At 39.2% G+C, this 26,848-nt stretch overlaps 1 protein-coding gene across 1 annotated transcript in view; it reads right to left on the minus strand.

Moving 5' to 3' along the window:
* The window catches only part of ABCA13 (ATP binding cassette subfamily A member 13), a 230,961-nt gene that overhangs the window by 32,199 nt on the left and 171,914 nt on the right, over window positions 1-26,848 (minus strand). The window contains exons 37-39 of the mRNA XM_077808719.1: window positions 25,205-25,397; window positions 21,013-21,122; window positions 7,314-7,464 (exon numbers count right to left, since the gene is read on the minus strand). Of these exons, the coding sequence (XP_077664845.1) occupies window positions 7,314-7,464; window positions 21,013-21,122; window positions 25,205-25,397 (454 nt within the window). The remainder of the gene's footprint in view (window positions 1-7,313; window positions 7,465-21,012; window positions 21,123-25,204; window positions 25,398-26,848) is intronic.

Consider the following 26,848-nt stretch of genomic DNA (forward strand, 5'->3'; position numbering starts at 1 on the left):
CATAAAACTTCCCCCAAATAATTCCTAGAGCAGATCTTTTAGAAAAACATCCAGTCTTAATTTAAAAATGGTCAGTGATGGAGAATCCACCATGAGCCTTGGTAAATTGTTCTAATGTGATTAATTCCTCTCACTGCTAAAACATGATGTCTTATTTCTAGCCTGAATTGGTCTAGCTTCACCTTCCAGCCATTGGATTATGTTATACCTTTGACTGAAGAGTCCATTTTAAAATATTTGTTCCCCGTGTAGGTACTTACACTGTAATCAAGTGACCCCCTTAACTTCTCTTTGTTCAGCTAAATAGATTGAGTTCCTTGTGTCTATCACTATATGGCATGTTTTCTAATCCTTTAATCATTCTCATGGCTCTTCTCTTAACCCTCTGCAATTTATTAACATCCTTCTTGAACTGTGGATAACAAAACTTGACACAGTATTGCAGCAACAGTCAGACCAGTGCCAAATATAGAAGTACGGCAACTTTTGGCATAGAGTACCACTCCCTCTCCCTTTTTGCCCACTTGATCCTTTCTAAATAGGTTATAACCATTGAGTCAGGGCAGTTATTCTTGTGCTACAGAAATTTTGCTGGCTTCTAAGTAAAGGGCCATTTCGTGGTACTCATTTTGCTGTTCCTTTGAATGCATAAAGCTACCCAGCTAGCTTTTGCAGATGATTACAGCATATACACAAGCTGGCTGAAGGTCTAATATATTATCTGTACAATAGAAGTGTAACAGTGCAGCTGTGGGGACTGATTCACAATGGTGGGTAGGCAGAAGGGTTATAAATTTTCTCACTCCGAGTGCAGTCTTGAGCGCTATGAAGAGAGTCTGCTTTGCTGGGTGCTCTCAGAAAGAGGCTCCCTATGTCCTGGTATCTCCCTCAAACCTTATCCACTAAAGCAGCACAGTAGAATTTAGCTCATCAAATATAACATCATACATTTTATTCGACTATGCTCTTCAGCAGATGCCTCCTCCCGTTATCTCTTTTTCATTAACGTATCTATAGAGAGAGACCAAATTTGCAGTAATAGTCCCAAACTCATTAATATAATCTAAATAGTAATGAAGATGCCATCTAAATTACATCTAAGTTAGATATATTGTAAAGTAGCCAATACTTCTCCATTATAACTTCATTTAGCTGCATTCCTAATGGTGTACTGTTATTTGGATGGTGCCACACCATAAAGTATACATGAAAATACCTCTCATCTTGACGAAACTCAAATGTGTGACATGATGTGTGACAAAGACTTAAAGTGACAGTGACACACTTCATGCAGAAAACTGAAAATGCTGTGGGATTCCTTCCTCTCTGTCCTCAGTTTCATGAGTCTTTATTTCAGATATAAATAATTTTCCATAATTGAAAGTGATGCGACTCCTCAGTTTGTGCAGGATATAGGTGACTCAGACTGAAATAAGGGCTATATGAGAGATTTGTACACTAATATATACATTGTAACTTCATCCAACCACATAGTTGGTGTTTCTCACCTGAGCACCTCCTCAATGCACACTTTAAGCTCTCTCAACTCTTTCCCTCTCTCCCAGAACCAGGAAACTAAAACAACTCTTCACATCCATAGACAGACGGCCATATCACTAGTCTCCAATGTTCCTTAAGAAAACTTCAAAATGTGTTACCTTAATAATTCTAACTCAAGTAAAGAGCTCTCCTCTTCCTAAATTAGAGTCCAATCCAACTCCCACTGATTTATAAAATCTAAGGCCTAGATGCTTTGAATTCCTGCCCATACACTTAACATTACACACAAATAATCCCACTGAAACCAGTGGGACTAGTCAAGGGTGTGAAGATAAGCATCTCTGTAAATTTGTGTAGACTGGAGATTAAGGTAGGGACCACGTTTGTATCTACCAATAAAGCACCAGGCATACTGATTGCACTGCAAAAAACAACATGTATAATTGATTCCAATTATTAAACCAGAGACTTTTCCAAAGTCAGTAACAGCACTCAGGTAAATTATATATAGGAAGAGGTACTGAGACTCTCCTGGTACTTTCTTCAGATTTACCCCCAAACTAGGGAATTTTTAGTATTGGGATATTTATCCATCCTACTAACTTCGAAAAATATCATAATTTGTTAATTTTGGATCAGTCACTTCTGAATAGGACTGATTAATACAATGCACAACTCATCATCCTTATAGTTAACACACCCACACCGCCAGATCCAACTTTCTCTGAAGTCTATAGAAAGACTCCCTTTGAATTGCATAAGAGTTGGACTGCATCCTTATAAACTGGTGATACTCGTGTGAATAATTACAGACTTACTGAACATTTCAAACTTAGAATGAATTTTAATACCCTATAATTAAAAAAAAACATTTTGCCCAATTTTCTACAAATTGTGCACAAAAATTATGTATTACTCTTCAGAGTAAATTTAGCAATTTTAGGAAAACTCATTATTAGCTGAAGTTATAGGAGTTTATTGCACTTTCAGCTATGATCCTGAAAAGAGCTGCACACAAGCAAACTTGCAAAGCTCAGTTGACTATAGGACTAAATTCTGCTCAGATTCTGGTTAAGTCACCAAAGTATCAGAGGGCAGAATAGCACACAGCCTTCATAAAGTTCGAGTCAATGGAGCTCCATGAGGGAGCAAAAATCCACCTGGTGACTTATTGAAAGACGAACCCTGCCCATGCTCCTTCAGGCTATCTGTTAGCTTTTGAAGCTCTGATAAAAATCAGAGAAGGTTGGTTTGAAGAATCTCCAACCAGAAATAGTAATTTTAATATTGATAGGTCAAGCCTTGAAACATTGCAGTTGTTATGATTTTAATTAGGTTGGTAGGTGGGACAGATACTTGTATTCTTTGAATAAATGTGTTCCAAATTCTATGCTCATCTACTATGGTGATTTCATTGGATTTGTACTGGTGTAACTGACAGCACAATATAGCCCTAACCATTTCCACTGAGACAAATGTAATAAAAATTAATATTTTTTTAAAACAAATATGCCAATCTAGTGTGATAACCGGTTGAACATCCCAAGAGCTGTGTATTATTTAAGCTCAACTCAAATTCTATTTAGTTTTACACATAGGTATAGTTTGACTTCTATACTTGGGGGACAGCTCTAGCCAGGCCAATGGGACTATGCGTGGGGAGCAAATGCCATGCCTGCCCAAGGCTTACAGGGCTGAGCCTGCTGTGGGGTCACCGGGCACCTGCCCCGTCTTTGTTATGGTCTCACACAGGTATCCAGGGGGAATTTAACCAGGAGCACAGAGTGGCTAATGTTCAGGAACCCTGCACCTAGGGAGGGGGTGCTAGAGGGGGGTGTGTGTATACTGGGAGGTGGTATTGGTGGTGGGGGGCGGGGTCGGAGGACCTGCAGCCTCACATTCAAGGTGGGGGGCAGTGTTGCACTCCCTGCCATGATGGTAGAGTGGCTGGTGCAGGCCCGGGATGCAGTGCCAGCCCCATCAGGCCTCCCTGCAGGCCTCTCCCTCTCTCCAGCGTGGTGGGTCTGGCCTTGTCACCCCTCCTGGCTGGGTTCTGAGGCCCCACAGTGGCGCGGGCAGCCCAGCCAAGAGGCACTTACCACTCCGCTTACCCAGTGGGCTAGGTTGGGCCAGGATGGGCAGGATTCAGCAGCTATGGAGGGCCAAATCGGGGCACAGAGATGGCTCTTTCTGAGCTGTAATGTCTGCTCCCCAAAGGAAAAATCCCAGGCATTGCCTCTTATTTGAAAAGTTCGCCTGGATGGAGAATGGATTATTAAAAAAGAGGCAATGTCCAGGAAAACCTGAACGTATGGTAACCCTACCTTGGAGGAAGGGGGGAAGCAATGCCCCCCTGCATACACTTCAAACTCCACCCAAGGCTTTACAACATCATGATTTAAAAGAAACTTCTAGGGCTGCTTTAAAAAGCAGATTAAAACTTCATATAATATACAGTTTCACTTTGATAACAAGTGACCCATTTTCTCATCCTTTCCCATTCAGTTAATTACTGTTTTGGAACATTAAGTGCACTCAACTTCATGTCAGGCATTTAATTCCTGCTGCTGACAAATCTGTCTAGTGAAGGATCGGATCCTTGAAGTTATTGCTTTAATAGATTATATTTACTTATGCGGCAGTGCATACCGTAAGTCACCTGCTCGCTTGCCAACTCACTGCAAAACAAAATGAACTCAGATTGCTTTCCACCTTCGAATCAAACAACTGTGTTCCCTAGTGCCTGCTCTTTCCTTCTTTTGTTAACACAAACACTTTAACAGTAAGCACTCAGAGAGCTTGGCCTGGAGCACAGCATAATGTGTGGGAGTGAGACAACAAAAACAACAATTTACATTTCCATAGGAACTGCTATCCTCCAGGATTCACAAGCATTCCGGTTTACAAATTTAAGCTCGAATACAACTTTACACAGGGATCATTTCATTCACCACTGAAATTTAGCCATTTCTGAGGTGCGGCACAGCAGCTGCTTCACACTGTACTGCAACGCTACACAAGAGTCCAGGACAGGAAGTGAACACGGGCATAGCATACCTAGGTCAGATTCACACAAAAGTTTTGTTTTGTTTTTTTCCTAACAAGGTTTAGCTTTAGTTTGACTTTTGGGGGAAGGCTGAAGGTCAGTAATTATATATTATTTACAATAGCACCTAGGCAGGCCACACATCCGGTATGAAACTGGACTGTCTTGCTTTTCTAAAGTTTGTCCCCCATCTGATACCCAGACAAAACTGGACATGTCTATTTTAAGGAAACTAGGACCGGATTTGCAAAGGTATTTAAGACCCTTTTGAAAATGGGACTTAGGCACTTATGAAAATGTGCAGCTCTTTTTTTTTTTTTTAAATATGAATAACTATATAGAGGCATTTGACTCCAGTTAAGATCCATTATATTTTTGCTGCTAGGGAGGTGCTCTATTGGAAGGGTTACAAGAAAAAGTGAACACACTCACATATGTGGCAGATGTGTCCAGGAATTAGAAAATTTTGGGAGGAAATGATTAAAGATACCTTATGACAAAATGTTCCTTCCTAGAGATCCCCTGACCTGCTTACTTAATGCTCCAGTCAAGAATCTACTTTTAAACACAACGAAGTCATTTCTTTTTTATTCTTAACTAGACTTTGGATTGCACGGTATTAGAAAAATGACTCTCTTCCTACGGAATTGTGGTAAGTAAAATATGGACTTTCCTTGTAATGGAAAAGCTTTCACACCAAGTACATACACAGGAGAAGTGCCAAAAAGAGGATCAGTACATAGAAATTTGGTCACTTTTTTGTATACTAAGATAAGGAGGAGGGCTCCTCAGCCAATAAGCCAGACTCTTTAGGTCTTTGAATATAAAACTGATCCTGAATAAGTAACAAGTAATGGACAATGTAGTATGTCAGTGTTTTATTGTAATTTTGCCTGAATAAAAAAAAAGTTGTGTTTTTTTTTTAAATCACCGTGTGACTAGGAGCCATGACCCTAGGCACAGGTTTATAGTACCTATGCTTTGAACTGGCCCTGAACCAAAGATGCCCCGCATGGCAAATTTATTACAAGGGGTCATCTAACGCAGTTGCCACATGTCCAACAATGCCGAGGCAGCTATCCTCCTTCATTAGCTCATTCATGCTCCAGCTGTAATTTCCCCATCTGCCCTGTTTTGCACTGGACTAATTCGAGCACTGGGATGGAAAATGTTCATTCTGCACACATTGCACCTGATATAGTCAGTCAGCTTCCCTAGAGCAATGTTGTGGGCATATCGTGTACATATTCCACATCGGGGCACTTCTGCTTAAAACACCCTGGCTGTAATACTGAGGAGCTCACAGGTATGATTTTAAAAGGTATATAAGTGAATTAGGACAATTTCTACTGACTTTCAATGGGACTTGTGCTCTTCAGTCACTTAGGTACTTTTGAAAATTCCACGCCATATCTACTGTTGTCAACATTAGTGCCTCAGTTTATTATATACGTTCTACCATGTGGACAAGTACATTGCAAGGATGTATTGTCATCTGTTCTGTTGGACAAAACAGAGAAGGTTAAGAACCATGTTTCACAGCATTTTAAGACTTTGCTGCCTAATTAAATAATCAAGCTTTGATTTCTGCTTTAAGTTACATTTATGACCAAAACATAGTTGATGACTTATGTGAGACTTATGAATATTTAAACAGCATTCTCTTAAATGAATGTACAGCTCTAAGAGACATGCCAGAAACTGTTCTCATCTGTGTCTCTATTAAATTCCACGATAATAGATGGTTAGTACAGTTGTGCTAAAAGCTGATCATAAGAGGGGAATTGTCACTGGATAGAGATGACAGGTAATTTTCACCAAGAGGCTTAATGCAATAATAATTATCTCTTAATATATTTCCCTTAGACCAAGGGGAACAAATCTTCATGTTTGCAGTACTCTGGCCGTCTTTAATCCAAAACTAATGAGGTGGGTTGACAACACTGAACAGCTAAGGAAAAGATTGGATGCTGAATTCTAAGTAGCTATCGTAAATGGTGCTTGGCACTGTTTACAAGGGGGGGCCTTGTTAAGACAGCAAGCTGCATTCTCAGGTCCAGCCAAGCTCTGCTACACACAGGGCCCAAGTGAAGGGGAAAATGTGGCTGTTGCTAACTTTACATCCCAACTTCAATACGGGAGCTACGTGAGGGGTTTGCTGTTGGGTCAGGTTAGACTAGCTCCAGAGCTGCTCTATCTTGTGCGCAGTTGCAATGTCTCCCTAAAGGCCTTCCTTGGAGTTGAAAGAAGAAAAGGAGTACTTGTGGCACCTTAGACACTAACAAATTTATTTGAGCATAACCATAAGCAGTGCAGCAACTCTGACCACACTCCATTCCCCCACAGGCCTCCTATGCTGGGCGGGACCTGCAAATTAGTGGTGAAGAGCTAGTTTTGAAGTTATTTTGCTAAGAAGCCAGAATGGTGAAGTGAAAAGTGAAGATGCTACATACGCAGACTTTTAATTTTAATTCTTTTATGATCTGTGGGCCAGGCATTGCTTTCACACTGGTGTAATTCCAATAACTTCAGGGAAGTTACTCTTGATGTACACTGGGATGAGAGGAAAATCATGCTACATTTAAAACTTCAAAGTAATCAATACATTTTGGGGTGGGCAGAGAAGATTCCTAATGACCAAAACTGTTAAAGACAAATGTCGGACTTAAAAGGTGCATTTTCTAGTGCAAGAAAATGAAACTCATGTGAACTCTATAGCCCAAACTTGCTCCATCTATTCCTTGCAAAGCTACTCATGGATAATTACCTTATGGATACATTGTTTTGGAACCCCACGCAGGCTGCAGTAATAATAAAGATGCTCCCAACCAGTTAGAAGGTCATCCAGGGCATCTTGCTGTGGGCAGTAGCCAATCAAAATCCCTTCAGAGCTAGCAGACAATATATCCATTTCAGACCTATTTAAAAGAAAAGCAAAAGATTTAAATACTTGAGCGTGATTTTCCTTAGTACAGTATACTTAGTACTAGTGTTACTGTTTTACAGCCTTAATCCAAAGAGTCCTCAAGAATAAGTATATTCACCTTAGAATTCGAAGAAGAGGGATGGGAGTAGAATAGGCTCAGCTCCCATCTCTCTCTTCTCATTACTTTCCCTGAGATTAGCCCAGCAGCTATCTGTGCTCTTTCCCCTTCCATTTCTTTCCCCTCTCTAATCCCACAGTCCTGCCAGAAGAGGGTCCTCTGGTTCCAGTGAGCTTCCCCATTCTGCAGCTGCTTTAGCTCCCCAGCCAGCAGCTCTAATTGGAGACAGAGCTACTTCTGAGCTCCATGGTATAAAGTATTCACCTGGCCTAGCACTGTCACTTGGAGACACCCATGCTCTGCTGCTTCTCCACAGGAGGTAGGAAGCAAGCCTCCTGTGCAGGCCTTGGGAAAAGCAGGGGGAGATGTGGTATGTAGTAATTGACTTCACAGGTGTACCTTCCCCCTCCATCTTACTAAAGCATCCTCATGACACTCTTCTTTAATACAGAAGAATGACCAGACCTGAAGATGTAGAACACTTCAAGAACAGCGGGGTAAGGTTAGTTATGGGCATTCTCTCAAGCACTGCAGAGCGTGCCTATACTGACTGATAAGCAGATCCCTCAGTAATTTACAGAGAGAGAGGAGGGGGTGTGTGTGTGTGTGTGTGTGTAATTCCACATATTCAAAAACTCTTCAGCAAATGCAAAAAACAAAACAGAAATATTAAATGCCTAATAGTTTAAATGATGATATCCAGATAAAAACACACTTGTCACTTATAAATTATCACCTGCATCTCAGAGTCTTTGGCCTCAGTTTTGTAGCTGTACAACATTACTAGAAATTGCATTCATTGCTAAGAAGCAGGCTTGATTGCAACGGTGTCTCATTACCCATAATGATGCTAAATGTACCCTTATTTATTCCAATACCTAATCCAACATTTGGTGGTGCTGATTTAAATTTACAGAAAATGATTCAGACAAACAGCGCAACTATAGACCTGTCAAAAATCAAGATGCTTTTTTGTAAAGTCTGATGAGCTCTGGGGGAAAAAAGGTAATAATAAAAAAAGGCTTTGAATTACAATATGATATTATTTTTATTTTGCTATAGTGCTTATGTGTTGCTCTGAATCTGATTAATAAGGTTGAATACAGAGCTAATCATTTAGAAATGGAAAAGCAAATGTTCTATGTAGATGGACTACAAACGCCAAAATTGGAGAAAGCATAAATATGTATCTGTTAATCCTTTACAAGGCTCTCTTGTCTGGGGAGAAAGTAGTACAAACTGTATATTTTACATTCTGAACCATAGTATCAAAGTATTTTAAATGCTCTCAAAAGTTAATTTATCATCATATGATGCACCTTGCTGGGGACTCATTGGAATGGACTTCTTGCTCTTAATAAAAATAAAATATATTAAATTTTAATACCTATGTAAGTGTGCATGGAACCAAAAAGTGAATGTCAGGAGCTCTGGTAAACTCTAAAATGTGACATGACATAAAATGAAAGTCAGGATTAAACTCCACCATTTGCCCATGGTCAGTTCAAGGGTTGCTCTTTAAAAATAAATATAAACATTACAGAATTTCTCCCAACACTATTTCAAGCATATCTAAATCAAATTAAATGGTTTTTTAAAGCCATCTGCATCTTAGGGCATGGATTTACTAATGTGGACTATATTAGCATAAATTGGCAGAGGCAGTGAATTCCTTCCATAATGAACTCTGACATGCAGAAATTCTATTTATAGTCAATTCCTTCCTGGGCACCAAAGACATTGTAAGAGATACACAGAGCAACCTCAAATTAAGGCAAACAGAGCAGTTCGATACAAACCTTCCTTGTGGAGCACTAAAGTCTTGACTTGAGGCAATATGCAAGGCACACATATAGGAGACCAAATTAAATGCTGGGGTAATTTTGCTAACTTCTGGAAACTTTCATTAGGGGGGAATTTAGTTTAGTGAGTCTAGTAACTGAATGGGCAATTCCCGTCCAGAATGGTTCTACCATCTGGGTGGAAAAGATCACCTATGGAAGCAAAATAACAAACAGCCAAAACATTCATTAAGTCTCAGTTTGTGAGACTGTGCCTCAATAGGGATACACTTTGGCTAGTTTTCTATTTTGCTTAGGGCAATAGAACCCATTTAGAGTCCCTGGTTTCACCGATAATCCAAGACAATATATGTTGAACTGGAAGTAAGACACTAAAAGACCTAGAAATACAGGGGGTCCCGATGGTGAAGTATAACTTCCATAAAGGAGGAACACATTGCAAAGGAATTTGAAACATTTTGCCATGTAGCCTTGCACACTTTTGCCCTGAACCTGCAATTAGATCAACTAGTGCAGACCCTGTACTCATGCGGAGTTCTAATGGGTACTGTGACGTTACCCCCCATAATGTTTTATGGAAATATGCTTATGAAAGTAAATATGACATAACTGGAATATGTTTTAGGCTACATATGCCATGTAACATATCTCTGAAAAGGTTATGAACTACTGAATATATTCATCCTATTTGTATGCATGTATCATTTTTGTATCCAAAGTTATGAATATTGTCAGCGTACTTGTTTGATTTTAAGTAGCCTTAGTAAGGCATTTGGGCATCTTCTTTAGAAAGGAATTGGCAAGTTAAATGCCCAATCAAGAAACACTTAATGGACAATGGATCTTGGAAGGCTCCAATCCACATAAGAAGTCTACCTGAGAACGTTCAAGATAGCATGCGAACAATGGCTGCTACCTGTAAGTTCTGAGTCATGCATGGACATGTGACTCGCCCATGTGACTTCAAAACTCCATCTTGGAGCTGGGATTCTACACAGGGGGAGGGAGGGGTGTCCAACCACAAGAGAAAGTCTATTTAAACCCCTGGGAGACCTCTCTATTTTGCTTTCAGCTGGCTCAAGAGATAGCCTCTCCACTGCCAAAGGATACCTGAAAGAAACAGGAACAAAGGACAATAATCATGGGGGTGAGATTTTATCTGTATTCAGTTTTCTTACTGTATTAGGCATAGACTTGTTTGTTTTATTTTATTTTGTTTGGTAATTTGCTTTGTTCTGTCTGTTATTACTTGGAACCACTTAAATCCTAGTTTCTGTATTTAATAAAATCACTTTTTACTTATTAATTAACCCATAGTGTGTATTAATACCAGGGGGTGGGGGCAAACAGCTGTGCATATCTTTCTATCATTGTTATAGAGGGAGAACAATTTATGAGTTTATCCTGTATAAGCTTTATACAGGGTATAACAGATTTATTTGGAGTTTGGACCCCCATGGGAGCTGGGCATCTGAGTGTTCGAGACAGGAACACTTCTTAAGCTGTTTTCAGTTTAGCGTGCAGTTTGTGGGACATAGTTCAGACCTGGGTCTGTGTTTGTAGCTAGCAAGCATGTCTGGCACAACCAGGCAGGGTTCTGGAGTCCCAAGATGGCAGGGAAAGCAGGGGTAGAAGCAGTCTTGGGACATCAGTTGGCAGCCCCAAGGGGGTTTCTGTGATCCAATCCATCACAGGTACAAAGGTCCTTGCTAGCAGATCCAATAGCAAGATCAGGGCCTTTGTTTGTTTCTACTTTTAGAGGCCTTTAGCTCTTTACAAGATAGAAAAATGTCATATATGGTTTACAGAGGACAAAAAGCCATTTGAGGTGGTGGGTGTTTGAGACTTTATGTTGGGTATAGTGTGATGCTTGTTCTTCCCCCAGTGCAGTATAAGCAATCTCACTGACTGGGATCTCCAAATCAAAATGACTACGGGATGAGTGCTTTTTAGCTTTGCCCTATGCTCTTGTTGCATTCTGAAAAAAAAGGTTAATCAAAAAGACAGATTAGTTTTCAAATGTTCTGCTGACCCGAGGAAGGAAACCCCCACTTCCCACCTCTTTAAAATAAATTGACCTCCAAGGAAATGTCATCTTTCCATTTTACTTTCATGTGTACAGGAGAAATTCGCATTCCACCTGTTAAAAAAAAAATCCTCCTCATTATATAATGTACTGTATAGGGTTTTGCATTCAAACCATAATTATCCTTAATTTATACTTTAAAGCTATTAGTTGTATTAATTATATTCTCCTCCTCCCTCAGCACATACACATATAATATGCATGATGTTATTAAGCTGTCCATGTTAATGAGAAAAAGAGCAGGAAGAGAAAATGCAGTTGATTTTATATATGAAGCAAGATTTTATGATGACCGAGTCCAGCCTCACTCTGTCTATAGTAATTGGGTACATCAATAGACACAGTGTTTCTCAGCATAATACCAAAACAATAAAGGCAGTAATACAGCAGCCTACGCTTACATAGCAACTTGCATCTTAATTGCTTTAAAAACGTCAGGTTACCTTTCAAACTTGTCAATAGCTTTAGGTAATACAGTACCTTAGAATACTGCATATACTGAAGTAAAGTAAATTATCTAGGCACTCTCTATAATAAGTACAAGGAAAATTTAGGTAATGCTCCAAACATTGAGGTAACCTTATCTAAGGCAGAATTAGTAAGACTTAAGGTTGAATGTTGTAATAATAATAGAATAAGACTTAGCTCTTGTATAGCCTTTTCGTTCGCAGATTGTGAAGTGCTTTACAAAAAAGGCATTTTTATCCTCATTCTACAGATAGGGAAACTGAGGCACAAAAAACAACAAGGTCACACATTGATTCAGTGACTTAACAGAGAATACAGAACAGATGTAAAAGAAGTTTATTGACAAAGGGGTCTAATGCCCCATTGTCTGACTCTAGCTTTATGCTGGTGGCACTCTGCTGTTTTCTCCATTTTGTTTAGCAACATGATGTCATATCTAAATGGACTTAGTTTTCTATCCTTTAACCAAACTGTGAAGATGTCTGGACTTTGATATGGAAAAGAAGCAGAATTCTTATCTGAATGCAGCAGCACAGAAGTCACCCACTCTCAGAAACCTCTTCCTCTTTCATACATGTTCATTCAGGAGCCAGGCTTCCACACCCAGGTGGCCTGGGTGCTCACGGTATACTGAACCTTGGATTAGAAGGGCCTCCATCCCAAAGGGAAAGACAATAAGGGTATTCTACAGAGAGATTCAGAAACTCTGCTAAACGAAGCCCTGCAGTACTTGCTACACCTAAAGAAGAATTTATTAATTGATTGGCTGCGGGGCTCAAAATTTCTTTGGCAGGAATTGGAGAGAGCACTGAGGAAACCATTGGTTTCCGTGGAATCTGAGTATCTAATATTCAATGCAAGCAAAAAATCCAGTTTCCTTGGCATTTTAGCCAAAGCAGGAGATACCATTGACAAAGGCTGGTGGTTTTTTCTTCACTGCCATCTAGAAGATGTAATCTTTATTGCAACAGAACAACTGCCTGCTCTGGCAAGTTATAGGAAAACTAAGAACTCTTCTCTGTGAAGAACTGTTACACTATACTAATCATGATTGAAAAAGTCGTGGGGGAAACTCCCTAAAACATCACATATAACACAGGAACAGTGGTCTTTTCCCATTTTCGTCTGCAGGCAGGAGGGAATTATACCATTCTCTGAGCTGCCAAACTAGGAACATTGGGCAAAGTTTAAGGGTATGTCTTCACTACCTTCCGGATCGGCAGGCAGCAATCGATCCAGCAGGGATCGATTTATCGCGTCTAGTCTACACGCGATAAATTGACCCCCAAGCGCTCTCCCATGGACTCCTGTACTCCAGCACCACAAGAGGCGCAGGTAGAGACAACGGGGGAGCGGCAGCAGTTGACTCACCACGGTGAAAACACCATGGTAAATTGATCTAAGTACGTCGACTTCAGCTATGTTATTCACATAGCTGTGAAGTTGTGTAACTTAGATCGATTGCCCCCCCCCCCCCGCAGTGTAGACCAAGGCTAAGAAAAGACATATAGGTGGGAAACAATTAAATGAACTGATCAGAAGAGAGAGAAAAAACCTTTTATGGTTGTAAAAACTAGCTTACACAAAGAGAGATTTGCACTGGTACAATGGTTAGCCAATATGAAGCAGATTTCTGGGAAGATCCTCAAAGTCCTGTTTGATGTGCAAGCATTGAATGATTACACCAAGGAAAGAGAGAGAACATATTGCAATTGTTCCTCAGACTTCAAAGGAAAGACAAAAGGGTTAAGAATCAGAAAGCAAATGCCAGCAGTTCAGCCACTAAAAGGGTTGTGGTTCAAAGAGGCAGCTCAGGGTACATGCTGTCTGAGATAGACAAAGGATATTAGAGACTTCAGAGCCTGGTAAGAAATATCTGTAAATGAAATTAACTTCTAACTACAGAAGGTCAGATTCTCAGTTGATGTAAATTAGTGTCATTCTACTGGATTCAATAGAGCAGGGCATTTTGCACCAGCTGAAGACCTGGCCCAGACTCTTTCCCCATGGATAGCCAGAAGAGTGCTTCACTTATCTCTTTTCATGATCCTAAGTTTATATGCCTTCTTCCTCATGCCTGGAATGCCCCCTTTGATGTGGTCTACCATCCCTTAACCTTTTATTTCTCAGCTCCCTCCCTAAAAACGCTTCCTCTAGATGTTGCAGAAAAAAATAAATACAATATGTATTTTAGTGACTAACCCAAAAAATCGTAGACCTAACATGCTGAACTACACAGCTCATTTGCACTGTTTTGCATAATATCCCATCCCTCCCATACTCTATTTGCATATTGCGTATGTAGATGGCAGGATCTTTGGGTCTGCTAGATAAAGGCCATATTGTGGCCCATCTAGTGTGGCCACACGGATGCCTTCAACCACATTTGAGCTCCCTGCTTAAAGCTATTGACAAGTTTGAAAGGTAACCACTATAGCTCATTGATGTTTTTAAAGCAATTTAGATGGAAGTTGCTATGTAAGTGTAGGCTGCTGTATTACTGCCTTTATTGTTTTGGTATTATGCTGAGAAACACTGTGCCTATTGATGTATCCAATTGCTATAGACAGAGCGAGGCTGGACTCAAAGCCACGTTTCCCTCCCAAGGCTCCAAATGCAGCAATAGGGAATTGAGCAAAGGTGCAATCTAGCCCTAAATAACCAAAGAAAATAATAATTCATTTCTCTGAATATAGTTAGTAACAGAGCTGTGTAGGGAATGGTTTTCCCATTCTGGGAAAAAAATTGAGATTTCTACAGTTTTTCCTCATACCACATTGGGGTGAAAAGTCAAAATCTCAAAAATTTCCCAGGATGGGAAATCGATTCCCAACACAGCTCTGTTACTAAGTATATTCAGACAAATGAATTCTTATTTTCTTGGTTCAGGTCAATTGAAGTGTTTCATTTAAATAATTTCTAATTGTCTCAATGTTGAGCTTTTAATGATTTAATTCTTTTAAACTAGAAATTAAGTTTCTAAAAGAAATAGCTTAAAACAGAATTTTTGGTTTTATAAAGTGTCAAAATGAGAGATTCGGACAATTTTGAAACTTCCCCCCCCCAAAAAAAAAAACTGTTTCTAAAAGGGAAATTTGTTTAAACTGACCCTTTCCCACAAAAAAATTCAGCTTCAATTAATTGGTATTTTTGACGGAAATTTTTTAGTCAAAAAATTGCCGACTAGCTCTATTGAGTAGTTAAGACTGTGTAAAGTGTAACCTAGATATGTATGCATTATTAGGAGACAATATAGCTACAGACTTACATATTATTATTGCCCTTTTTCAAAAGGTAAAGAACTACCTAGCTCCCACATCAGAGGCAGTGCAGTCTAGCAGCTAGAGCAGGGAAATGGGAGCCCTGGGTCCTATTCCAGCCACTTGATCTATTTTTTTATTTTTTTTTTATAAAGTCTCTGTGTCTTGGTCACTTCACCTGTAAACTGGAGATAATAATACTACTTCTGCATTGTAAAGTGCTTTCAGAAAGTTCAGGGAGTGGGGAGAAAGGCTTTATATAAATGCATTGTTGTTCTTGGTTTTGCAAAGTGTTGTGGTTTCTATGACAGAAAGGGCAGCCTCACTAAAGTCAGTGGGGATAAAGTTTTGGCCCACAATTATTTTTTCACCAGTCTCCCTATGGTCTTTTAACTCAGCGTCCCTAGCGTGGGCCAGAAAACCTTCATACTCCCGCCTGCCCAGAAACGAGTGAGGGGACACTCTGGGGCACTGAATCAAAAAAAGACCATAGGAGAATGGCAGAAAAACACCATAGGGTGAAAACATGCTCATCTTACACAAATCGACCAACTGACTTCAGGGAGACTAGTGGTGAGCGAGGCACCAGGATTTGGCCCTTTATATGTTGTGATGTTAACAAAAATAGAATGTGGACATTTAAGGGCTCATTTTTAGAGGTGTTTAGTACCCATAGCTCCCATTGGCCTAAAAGCTCAGCTCCTCTGAAAATCTGCCGCTTGCTGTGCTGGAAGATTTGTTTTATTGTTGACACCAATTTATATTCAGTTTGATTTTTGCAGCTTCTTTCAGGCAGTACAAGCATAAAGTAAAGGCAGTGATATAATCCAGTACTTGCATTGGCTTCAGAGAGATAAATTCCATTAATTAGTCAAAATGACATACAAATTTACAAATCACAAAAGTAGTTAGGAACTCCATTGTGCTTATAACTGCACATTTGATTCAGTGCATACTAATACTCAATTAACATTATAAAAAAACAAGGTTAAAATATAATTAATATAACTATAGCTTAGTTGTAATTAAAGTAATTATACTGATATACAGTGTTACAACAGCCATCTCAGCCATTATATTGATGCAAATTTATTCTGCTTTCGAAGTAAAGCTATTTGAATTACATTTTTAATTATTTATCAAGCTGAATATCATAACCATGAAAACAGACCCACTTCTGGTTGCAAAGAAATACTGTTGTTTCCCCTCTTTGGAGAGGTAGGTACCCTCTGGCCTTATGAACTTCTAATCCAAGATTTTAGATAAAAAATGACTTCTAGTTCAAATATGAATGGGAGTTGCTGTAATAGAAAATCTCTCTATACACTGGAATGCATGGGAGAGAAATTAAATCAGTCATATTAGGAGTGTCAAATGTTAACTACTTTATCCACTGGTTTCAATGGGACAACTTGTGCCCATCCTATCTAATCCTTATCAATAGGACCCCAATTCAGCAAACCACTTAAACACAGGCTTTGCCTTAAGCACAGGCTTAAGTTCATGACTATTCGGCAAAGCACTCAAACACAAATATGTGCTGAGAATTAAGCTTAAGTACCAGTGAAGTGAGAGCCAAAGAAACTGTCAAGTTCTCTCATGCTGGTCTCTGGCTAATACTTGAAAGTGGTTTGACATCCTCCAGAGGGACCTGTGTGTAGCCCTCTTCAGCGGCAGGGGCTGCATGTCATACAGGACCCCTGAAGGCTGTTGGGGCAAAATAAATAAGGTGGGAGGAAGAAGGCAGCTACGCAACATAACTAAGAAAATGGTACAGATGTATAATGCCTATTTGTGTGGCATGGTAGTGACATTTAGTTTCTAACGGTGACATCTAAATGTGAGCACTATGGCCTCCTTTCTTTTTCTATTTAAACATTCTAGATAAGTATGTGCTTTTAAGAGTACATTATACACAATCTTATTCCTTACCACATGGGAGTCCAGTACCATATTGTTGAAAACTGATGGCTATGACATACAGATATCATTCAAAAATGGCATATGTGGCCAGATTTTCCTAACATTTTATAGTGTCATTATTTATAATATAGGTAAGGACATTAGGTTTTTTTTTAATATGATATTTATTCTGATTGTGTCCTTTACTGCCCATTTAACTCCCATTGACAGAGGTCAGAAATATTATAGTATTCCATTGTACTGGTGTTTCATTTCCACACCTTCCAGAGTGACTGCTTGTGATATTGTTCCTTGGCTTGGGTTAGTATTAGGTTTCAAATAACTAACTGGGAGGCATTACCTGTATTCAATAATCGTTTATATAGTTTGGATGACTGTGTCACTGAATTATGCCAGTGCTAATGAGATGCATACAAAATGAAAAGGTAAAACTGTTTTTAAGTAGTACATCGCTATTACTGTGTCATGTTTGCTTGTAATTACTGCTAAATTTGTATTATTTCTCTTTCTGGAGCATTTTTATTAGAGTAGTTAATTACAGTTAGAACATGGTAGTAAAACCTTATTATGTGCCTACAGCCTTCACATCTGAGGAGGAATACTAAAATAAAAAATGCAATTATTTCGTGGACTGATTGTGTGCTTTGGACACAATAAATATGTTTCAGTAGGAAATTCAATAAGACCTATCACAGTAAATGCACAGGGACCACTTGAAATACACATTTACTTTCAGCTGCATTAAAGAAATAGTATAGTAATAAAAATTATGGGACAAATATATCTCTGAGAAGATGCTATTGAAGACCATGAAATTTCAGGAGGGATTAATTTGGCCCTATTTACTTAAAAACAAATGACTGCTCTGTGTTATCAATAACTCCTTGTATTATTGAATCTGAATAACATTTTAAAATATTATTTACTTTCCATCTTTTAAGACATTTTGCCCAACTTGAATAGTGAAACTCTAGAGGTCAATTTTCTCTTTGGCTCTCATGTGCTACATAGTGCTTTTGGTTTTGGGTTTCCAACACTTAAAAATTTATTTTCAATGCTCTTTTTTAAAAAAAAAAAAATACACGAAAAATACTTCTGTTCACATTAAGTTTAATCTTGTCTTTTAAAAAAACAACAAATTTTAAGATCAAGATTTCCAAATGTGCCTATTGTTTTTGGGTGCCCAACTTGAGACACCTTAAAGGGGCTTTATTTTCAGAGGGTGGGTGGGTATATGGGACACTTTCTGAAAATAAAGCCCCTTTAAGGTGACTTAACTCAGTTACTCCATAATAGAGATACCCAAAATCATCAGGTACTTTTGAAAATCTTGTCTTAAATTTCTCGGCCTAAAGAATGGACCTTTGATATAAAAGATGACAGGTCAAATTCAATCCCAGTGTTACAATGACTTCAAATAGATTATCAAATATCTATACTATTAACTTAACATGTATATAGCTGCCCAGGACAGACAGGGATAAGCAACATCTGACTGTGCAGGAAGGATTCAGCTTCTTTATTCATGACATATCCAGTAAATTGTGTACTGTATAGGTATTGACCATTAAAAGTAGCACTTTGACCTGTTCTTCATGCGTTAAACCATAGCTATATGGTTGTTTAGAAACAGAGGTTTGTAGATCTTCCTAAGAAAAAGATGAAAAAATTTGGAGATACAGGATGTGTGTTCATTTCAACCATCCCCACTGCAGGCAAGATTGTGTCTTTAAGCCACTGAACTGCCTTGTGGGTGGTGGTGGAGGAGGGAGGAAAGGGAAAAGAGAAGGTTTCCTGCATGCACTGGGATAGTCCAGATAACATCTTAGGGACTATTCATGCACAAATAAAATGCAGACACTTTCCCCCCCATTTCTTTATACTTGGCACATTTATTCTCAATAAACAAACCTTTAAACTTACGAGGAAAACAAGATTTCGGAAAGTTTCCTGATGTAACAAAAACTACTGCGTGCATGTAGAGTCCTTAGAGAGTATCTTTCAGTGCACAGCAAATTAGAGGAACAGAAGCCTTTCCATGACTTGGTGAAATTTCAGTATTGTTTTTGCCTCTAAATACTCACATAAATGTGGTAGCTAAAGAGCCAGGATTTGGTCACTGATGTTCCATTTTCAATAAGCATTAGCTGAAGCTGCAGTTCAGAAATATCCAGAACTGGGAAACATTTATGACACTTCCCAAATAGAAAACAGCTACCAAAATAATTAAAAATAGCTGATTTCCTTGTGGTGCTATTTCTTGTTTAGTTTGGTGGTTAGGACTGGGGAGGGAGTTCTATTCATGTTCTTTTTAAACTGTGTGAATTTGGTAATTACATAAAAAAGACTGACAGATCAAGAAAAGAAAAGAACCAAGTGAAACTAATGCAATACCCCACCACAGGCATTTCTGTTTCCATCTCCTCACTTTCCTGCATTAAATCTTAGCTCAAGTCACAGACAATGGCCCCCCATCTTACTGGCCTTTCAATTTCACCAACAGTTCCATCCGATCACATCCAGCATCAGTAATTACTAGAAGCAGTGCAGGAAAGCTAGAGCGAATGCTGCCTGGGGAAATTCCAAGTGTTGTACATCCAATGAAGGGAATACGGCTGGAGAAGAGGGAATGTGGCCAGACTGCTGCTGTGCTCCAGCAATCCCTGCCTGACAGAGCATTCTCCCAAAGCTGCTCTTAGTGGCTTCTTGGGAAATTACGAGTGCCTCAGGGCACCAGCCACCTTTGTAGGCTGCTACTGTGCGCACACACTCTCTCTCTCTCACCAGGCATCTGGTCATGAGGATCAGACTCAAAGAGAGGAGAGTGTACATTTTTCAACTGACAACACTATTCAGGTCAGCTTGGCTTAGAAGTAGGTGCTAAAGCATGAAGGAAACAGCGAGGGAGAGTGAAAGGGCACACAGTCATAAATCACTATTAATTTCCTCTTAACACTTGTTCTGGTATTATATCCACTCATTCCCCTAATACAATCTACAAGTGCTGTATAACTGAATCTCTGACTTATGGCTATAGCTTTCTCATTACCACCAGCCTGTTCTAATATTGCAGTTTTGAAGACAGAAATATAAAAACACATATTTTATACATACAGGATTTCAGACTTTTTCATTTAACCATTGGCATGTCATTGCTTATTCTCCTCTCTAGTGTCCTAATCTTTGCAATCACTCTCCATCTAAAAGTCTTTCCACACTTGGCTCATAGGGATTTTTGCATTTTTTTAACATTTATTTTTGGTTTGCATTTTTTTTTTTTTTTTTTACACATTTTACATTTAATGTATTGAAAGAAAACAAACAAACATTGCACATGAAAAACATCAAAATCAAGGCAATAAGTATACCCAGGATTAACAAATCTATGTGGGTAGGAACAGCGTCCCCTTGCTATGTAATACCCCTGCTCTTCCTGATCACCTCTGCACTTGATTAATTGATTAATCTGGGGGTTTCCACTAAGCATTGAGAAATTAGCCCTCCTGAGTACTGCTTAGGAGCCTAACAGTGAAAATCTTTTGGTCTGGTATTGATTTATGGGGATGTGTATTTGTGTACCCGTAGAATATGTGCTGATATTTCCTACCTCCCACTCTATTGCTGTTGAACCAACCCATTCCCAATTAACTGAATTGCCAGAGGGAATTACATAATGTTAAACTGCTTAACCCAGTCAACTGGCTTTAAAACCTTTTTTTTTTTTTTTTGCGCACCATAGCCTTTGTAATAATAATATAGTGTGTGGTAAATTGTGAAAGAATACAAACCACTCCTTGGAATACAACATAAAGAGTTGTAAGCATGCTGAGGCTTTCATAGGTTTGATCATAACAGTATTCTGATTGAGCTCTATGCTATTTACCCTGTAGAAGTCATCATAACAGCACGCCCCCCAGATGGGGTGATGTCTCCAGTCAGCATCTTAAATGTTGTACTTTTCCCAGCACCATTTGTTCCCAGGAGCCCAAAGCACTAACAGGAAGAGGAAAAAAGACATAATTATATCTAAAGATAGAGATATCACAACTAGCAGCATTAACTTTTCATCATGTTTTGTTTTTTTCACTCCTGAACTAGTTGTGAAGAGAACATACATGTAGATGTGCAAATTTCAACAATCACCTAAGTGACACAGGAATGCATAGTTTTATGTGTATATATATATACACACACACACACACAGAGGAGGTAATTCAACCTTTATAAGGTTTCTTGAAAAAGTAATTCAGTCAAATTAAAGGGAAAAGGCAATGTAATAAAAACACTAGTTTGATCACTGTGGATAAAAAATTCAAATATTTCCTAAGTCCCATTTTGCAAATAACTACCTAGACACTTAGGACCCTTTGTGTCATTGAAAGTCCTATTCAGTGAATACATATAGTTACCTACAGTATTATTAGCAATCGAAATATTTTTCTTTCAAGTCACGTAAAAGGACAAAAGCAGGATTAATAAATTTGTGCGTGTGTGTGATTTATACCTTTGTCCTCTCTTTGCTGGATATTGACCAATTTTTAATCCGTTTGAATAATATTCTTTGGAAACTGGGAAAGGAACTCAAAATTTTGAGGTTCCCATTTTGCCATTTCCCATATGTTGCTGACAGACAGTGCCTAATGTGGGAGCAAATGTACCTATACCAGAGGCAAGGTAACCTCCTACCTCCCAAAACCTGAGGGAGCAGAGAAACAAAGTCCTTGCCTACTGGATGAGGGGGAAGATAATAAACACTGACACACATCCCTATGATGGCTCCACCCAGTGTTCCCTCTGCAGACAGGGCTGGGATGTTCAGCTCACAGTCCCCAAGGATTGGGAAGAATGACAGTGAGCCTACTTGTTGACACCATGACAATAAATGGTTGACACCATGAGGGTGTTAGTTTACCATCCTCAGAAAACGATGAAGGGGACAGTGTGTTGAGGGGCAAGATTTAGGGTCTAGAGGGTGGGAATCTGCATCTTCACTCCCCTGCCCTGGGTTTGAGAGAGGGCAGGAGTGGAGGGGTGTGCTTAGTATTTCCTTTTCTTCCTCCTACTTCCCCACCTCCACCTATCATCTCAAACTGTTCAGTCTAGAAATGCAGAAATTCCAAATTCTATAATCTAGATCCCTGGATGCAGAGGACTAGTTCTAATAAGGTTAGCTACAAAATCTAGGCTTTATTCACCACAGAAACATGACTTTCTGAAAATTCTGTCCGGACTCAATACAGTTTATAAACTTCACACTAAATCTAGCAAAGCTTGCAAAGTCTTTCATCAGGGTTTACCATCCAGAGTTGGTTATGCAAACAGTTTTGTAAAACCTCATCTGGAACATCCCACAAACAAATCTGAACCACATGGAATCAAGGAGTCTGAGTGCTCTTTCTCTGGATCCAACTGAGCTCCTGGAGTATACCCACTGCTAGCATAGCTTTCAGATTGTGTAATCTGCTTCAGCGAAATCACTTGGGGCCAGAGAAGTTTACAGACATATCTGGCAGAATTTGTAAATTCTATCAGCTCAACAGCTAGAACTAAAGGAGGTCCCAGAATCCTTTAGTACAGCCTGTAATGTTGGTAAGGTTCATCAGCAGAACAGCTCTAGTATAGTGGAAATATTAGTAGAGTGTTTAATTCAAATACTGTATTGTTTTCTGTTTAATTGAATAATATGTATAATCTTTATGTCATAACTATGATTACAGCAAAACAGTCTTACTATCCCTACTATCTTAAGAAAATATACCAACTGCTTCAATTTACAAATAATAGCTTTTAAAACTACTTTCTAAAAAACTAAGGAAATTCTCCCACTGCCAAATTAACTAATTTACAATTACAGTTGTAAATAACTATTAAATTAAAACCACATTACTACAATGTTGCAGTTATTTAAAAAAACAAAGTATTTGAAGTCTGGAAGTTCAAAGTTAAAGTTAATAAATATTTGAAAGTCAGGAATTTCACAGTTGTGGTTTCATGACCAACCCTGACTTTGACCAGACACTGATACCAACCTTCTACATTTCCACCAAGAACCCTCTTAATCAAAACCACTATACTGCTAAATCAATATACCACATTTACATTTGTGAAACAGACCATAAACCTTTATCTAAATATAGTAATAAAATAAATGGTAAATACACGTAAATAAATAAATACACGTGAATTGAAACATTCCACATCTTTGTAATTCCCTGACATGTCTCACTTATCACATCAAGAATGGCTACACTAGGGATGAGGATACCAGGCCAGACATAAAGTTGTTTTACAAAACAACTGTACATTCTGTAGTGATCAAATGTGCTCACCTGCCTAACAACCACAACCCAAAACTCAGACGATGTTCTTCGAGCCACGTCAGGAAAACACGCTGATCCTGACTGCCATGATGAAGACGACCATGAAGGAATTGGCTGTGAGCTCCCCAAGTAGCCAGTTTCACCTCCCAAACTGAACCAACTTGCCTGGAATTTGGAGGGAGGCACCCAGGTTGCAGGAGGACAGAGTTTTAAGGAGGCACCAGGAAGTTAGTCTGTATGCTCATGCTATTTCCGCTCCTCCCTGGTCTCATGCATCCGGGCAGAGTTCCTCTGGTCAGCATCCGCTGGCTCCCTGGACGCCTTCGAGGAGCAGTTGGCGCTGTCCGGGGTTCTCTGCTTAGTGTCCCTGTCCGGTTCCCCTCATTTAACCCTGTGACCTCACTCCTGTTCCTGTTCTATCTTTAGTTGTCCCCCGTACTTAATTGAGATCCCGGATGTTGTGGATTCTCCCCTTAGGCTGGGGGAGATCCTTAGTAAGATCCCAACAGGCTGGAATGCTAACTACACATTTGCAGCATATCTGTAAATAGCTGTCTTAATAAAGAGCCAGTTTAGTTTTTACAAGCATTGAGTCTTTTCATGTTGTTGCCCAGCATGTGGCATATTAAACATTAACTCGTCAATACTGTGGACGGCAGTGTCTGAAATGTGCTAACCATATGTGCCCCAAACCCAGCACTGAACAGTATGTGCTAATAGCAGGGGAGTATCCTCTGCCACCAATGTCATTCAGTTAAGCACTGCAGCATGTACCCATGCTAGGACAGGGCTTGCATTCTAGTGGTTTATGTTATTTTAATTTAATTAAGCTATTCATACTTTCAGCTGTATTTTAGTGAAGTTGTAAGTCTGATAAGTAGGCTTACATTAGCAATAAACAACTCTGTGTTAGGTATTTCCTAGCAGCTGATCACTGGTTGGTTAAAAATCCACAGCATCACACACTGGTGTCTCACCTCCTCCAACTGGTTATTAGGAACCTGGAAATACCCTTCCCTTCCCTGACAGCATTTATAGAATAAAGGCAATAATTCCTCACCTGCATTTTTGGAAGTTAAATCTCCACATACCTCTTCAACTGGAAAAACTAGCTAACTTTCCTCTGACATCTTAAGGTTCTACAGTGTTTAAAGATTCAGATTTAGGTTCCGGTTCATTCAAATATACTGGGACTGTCTCCATAAGGCCAAATCCTCATTGGTTTTAAACTCTTTCCTAACTCAGGCAAAACTGCTATTTAAGCTAATTAGAGTTTAGCCCAAGGACAATTCAGAATTTAGTCCATGGTTTGTGAATTGTTTAACTAGATATGCACAGTAGTTCCATGCCTAAACAACACTTACTTCCATATAAGAGCAGGCTGAAAATCTATGTTGCTTTTTAACTTTTAGGTTACTTTAATCCATACAATATCTCAGTAAAAACAAGCCAAAAGAAATAATACTTTCTGACGCAATGAACACAACAACAACAACAACGAGACGTAAGCCAAAAAGTAATATATCAATCACCAACAATTGCTTTTAAGATGTTAACAGTCCCCAGCAGTGCTTTCACTTCTACCCAACATTATCGATTTCTCAGAAATTACTGCAATTGGAAGGCTTCTGCTAGCAACCACAGAGCTTTAATTTCAGACTTTCTGAACATGCCTGAACAATTGCCTATGATTACACAATATTTTTTTTTTTAGAAGAGGAGAAATGAAAAGGAAAAAAATATAGAACCTTTTACCTCTCCCCTTGATATCCCCAAGCTAATGTCTTTCACAGCGGTGTTCCTCTTGCTGAAACCTCGGTAACATTTCCTGAGATTGTACAGTAGAAGGATATCATTCTGAGTTCTTCCACCAAAGAGCCTCTTTCGTTCCACTTGTACATCCTCATCTTCTGAAGGACTGACTGTGCTGCTGATGGAACAGTGACTCCTAAGAAGAAAAGATCACAATAAATGGCAAATTACACACTGTCATTTCATGGATAACTAAAAGGAGCAGTTTTCTGCTTATTAGAGATGGCAGGGAAAACAGCTTTTAGTTCTGCAAATATTTTTGAGATTTCAGGGGAAAAATTCAACCCAAATCAGAACAAAAAAGCTCAAAAATTTTAATGGAACTGAAATATATTTTCTTTTGAAGCCTGGGCTCCATTTACAGTTTGTTAATGCCAAGTCATTTCCATTTCAACATTTCAATTTTGGCAAATTAGCAAATTGACAAAAATTGTTTCTTTGGAATTTTTCAAGCAAGCTCTACTGCTTATGTCCCATTAAGGTTCAGCCATTCAAATCTCAACGGGATCCGAATGCTTCACAGAAACCCCTACATGTTTGCTCTGCAATTCCCATTGATTCTGACAAGCCTGGTCCATATTTCATTTTTTTTTAACAAAAGGAAATAGTATATTATTTCACAGGGGAAATAGGGGTACTGAAGTGAGACCGAAATATCATTTGAGCATGGAAATAAATTTGCTATACAATTTGAAAATACACCTGAACTTGGGGGGAGGGGTGGGGGGAAGAAGCAGAATTTTCAAAATGGGAGCACAGGGAGTGAAATGCATCTAGGTATGTTTTTTTTTAAAAGCTACAAAGTAAAATGACTTTAAAAGTATGAGCCCACAATGAAACTTTTCTTAAAGAATACTTGCCACATGCTTTTATATTGTAGATATACACCAACAGAAAAACAGGGATGATAAGAGACATAAGCCAAACAGGCATCTGCCTAGGGGAGCCACAGAAAAACTCTTCAGGTCTTTTCTATTAAAAGAAAGTTAAACTAAATTTCTGACATTGGCCTCCCCATGAAAAAGATCCTGCTGGAGAAGCCAGAAATGTGAGGTGGCTTTGCTAGAAACTTTGCAAGGAATTAGGCCAGCTTTGAAGAAAACACACATTGCCTGCCTTGCTCTGGGGTTCACACAAATAAGGAAAATGAATACTATATCACAGATGTTCCCGTCTTGAGCAAAAGCAGTTGAAGGTGAACAAAATGTGAGCATGAAGTGCACACTCCTTCTCTGGTGCAAAATGACAGTGCAAGGTGAAGGCTAAGGACCACAGAGATGACAGCCTCTAACCCTGGCATGTCCCAGCTCCCCTTCCCTCCATGTACACCAGTATGTCAAGTTTAGTAGACTGCCATGGGCTCAGTGCCCTCTGTTGTTCTCTTTAATTCCACAGAGCAAGTCACAGAATGTAAAATGGAAAATACTGCTGCTTGAGGCATCAGTAATTCCCCACAATCTTAGTCTGTCTAGGTGGTTTTGAAGAGCAGGGAACATGCATCATATAGGTACCCTTTTGCTCTGTCCCACCATTCCTCCCTTGCAGACAAGGGTCTAGAGCAAGCTTTTGCAGAGAAGGCAGTCTTCA

Source organism: Eretmochelys imbricata, chromosome 2 (genome assembly GCF_965152235.1).
Source record: "Eretmochelys imbricata isolate rEreImb1 chromosome 2, rEreImb1.hap1, whole genome shotgun sequence".
Lineage (NCBI taxonomy): Eukaryota > Metazoa > Chordata > Testudines > Cheloniidae > Eretmochelys > Eretmochelys imbricata.